The 2,034-nt window shown below is 40.6% G+C and overlaps 1 protein-coding gene across 1 annotated transcript; it reads left to right on the top strand.

Moving 5' to 3' along the window:
* Positions 1-425: 425 nt before the first annotated feature.
* Positions 426-1,693, top strand: LOC147606987 (uncharacterized). The gene is made up of 3 exons (XM_086790919.1): positions 426-943; positions 1,103-1,313; positions 1,418-1,693. The coding sequence occupies exons 1-3, from the start codon at positions 494-496 to the stop codon at positions 1,465-1,467; spliced, it is 711 nt and encodes a 236-aa protein (XP_086647045.1). The 5' UTR covers positions 426-493; the 3' UTR covers positions 1,468-1,693.
* The last annotated feature ends 341 nt before the right edge of the window (positions 1,694-2,034 follow it).

Here is a 2,034-nt window from a genome sequence, read left to right as displayed (position 1 = left end):
ATTTGTAGAAGAGGAGAGTCGTCTTCTTCAATACTCGGGCAATGCTTGCGTCTGCACGTACCCACATGCCTTGTTATAGAGATCTTTTTTCTAGATAAAAACATTAATTTGATAGATGCAAGCTTGTCATTGAAATCAAGCGAGCCCAAGATATTTCTTAGACCACCAAAATTCGAGACAACACAATTCACACCTTTGATGGCTAAGATAGTAAGTGTAGAAAAAGGAACTCTAAGGAAAAATGCTAAAAAAGGTAATGGGTAGGATGGCACGTGTATCTAATGCATGCGGCCACTTTTCTCTTAGCTGATTTTTCTATCTGACGGCGGGATCAGATGAGCCTAACCTGCGTGCGCAAATGATAAAAATTAGGGTTTAAAAATAGTTCCCTATTTCGGTTGTTTTTGATCCATTGTTAAGCGCTTCTTGCTTGCTACTTGCTCTGATAAACATAGTTAATTGGTTAACTATATTGATAATTATCATCAATATCATGGCGACAACAAGAGAGCAATACACAGGGACTCATGCAGACTATGGGGAGGATCCAAGGGGTGTGCCTGCAGTAGCCCCATCGAGGGGTCCCTTTATTTTCCCTTCACTTCAGGCAGTTGATGAAGATTTGGCAATGGATTATTTGGGCGTTGTGTTCGTCTACTTCACGGTGTTCGGACTAACGTTTCTCACTGTCGGCGTGATCGCCATAGTGCTCCCCATCTTGTTTACTGCAATCTCAGTGCACCAGATGGTTGCATGGATGTTAGTTATTGGTGGTTTGGCTGCCCTTCTGCATTTCGTTCTGGTTTTTGGGGCTCCTGGCACAACCTCTCTCTTCCTTCTGGGGATCCTACACCTTGGTACTGGGCTATGGCTTCTTATACAGGCAAGGGTTAGGAGAGGCATCACCTTCGTCTGGCTTATATTGGGCTGGTTTATAGTGCATGTAAGCTTTGGAGAAACCTCTCTCTCTCTCTCTCTCCCTCTCCCTCTCTCTCTCTCTCTGGAGAATACTGTCGATTTTTCAATAAGGGTTTGTCGATTCGATCAAGTGAAGATTTAATCAAGTGGAGAGATCTGATTATGAGTGCTGGTGGTGCTGCAGGCGTTAATCAAATTGCTTATGGGTTATGAAGTGCGCAGCCTGAAAACGTGGCCAGCAATATCAATGGCTGGCGCCGCCTCCGTTATCTTGGGAATTCTCAACATAGCCCTTGCTCCAACGTATGGTCTTGCCGTTCTAGGAATACTTTTTGGTGTGGATTTGGCAATCACAGCTCTTGCTTTCCTCCTCATCTCTATGGTGGCATATCAAGGTATAAGGCTATTTGTCATTCTATACCTCGCAATTTTTAATAACCTTGTTTTTCCTATGATAGACTGGGCTTTCATTCCTCATTCCCTTGCTCTTTTTATGTAGCTGCTTCAAGGCTTTCTACAAGTAGAGATCCTCTCCTTGAACAACATTGATTTTTCATTCAAGAGGAACGCAAAATGGCAAATAGCTAGTGAATGTTTTTCAGTTGTATGTAAATATGGTCCTTTGTAAATGCCCATTTTGAGGGTCTTATGTTTATTTTTGGTTATACAAATGGTTCTATATAGTAAGACGTTGAAAGTTCACATTACATTATGAGGTTATAAGACGTTATAAGGAGACGTTTTCTCTTCATTGTATAAATGGTCTATGCATGCCCAACCGATTATGAATGATAAACAAGGAGTGTTACGCTTCTTTTTGGATGTCCTCCACTATAGATATAGCTCCACAATGTAATGTCATGTATAAAGTCCACACTTTGTGGTTATAGGGAGTTAGGTTTTAATGTCAAGCAAAATCATGTCAATCTCATGTTAAGCTATAAGTTAGAAAAATTGTAACTCCTTTCAACGATGGATTTAACATGTCAAATGAATCATCATGATCTCGTTGAATGCATGTCATGCTATTAGTATATTCAAATAGGGTTAAATGCATGTCATGCTATTAGCATATTCAAATAGGGTTAGTGTGCTAGGGTCTTTAATGAAATTCCT

The sequence above is a fragment of the Cibotium barometz genome, chromosome 56 (assembly GCF_041138505.1).
Source record: "Cibotium barometz isolate CiBa-2024 chromosome 56, ASM4113850v1, whole genome shotgun sequence".
In the NCBI taxonomy this organism is placed as follows: Eukaryota; Viridiplantae; Streptophyta; class Polypodiopsida; order Cyatheales; family Cibotiaceae; genus Cibotium; species Cibotium barometz.
This window is presented reverse-complemented; position numbering and strand designations above follow the sequence as displayed.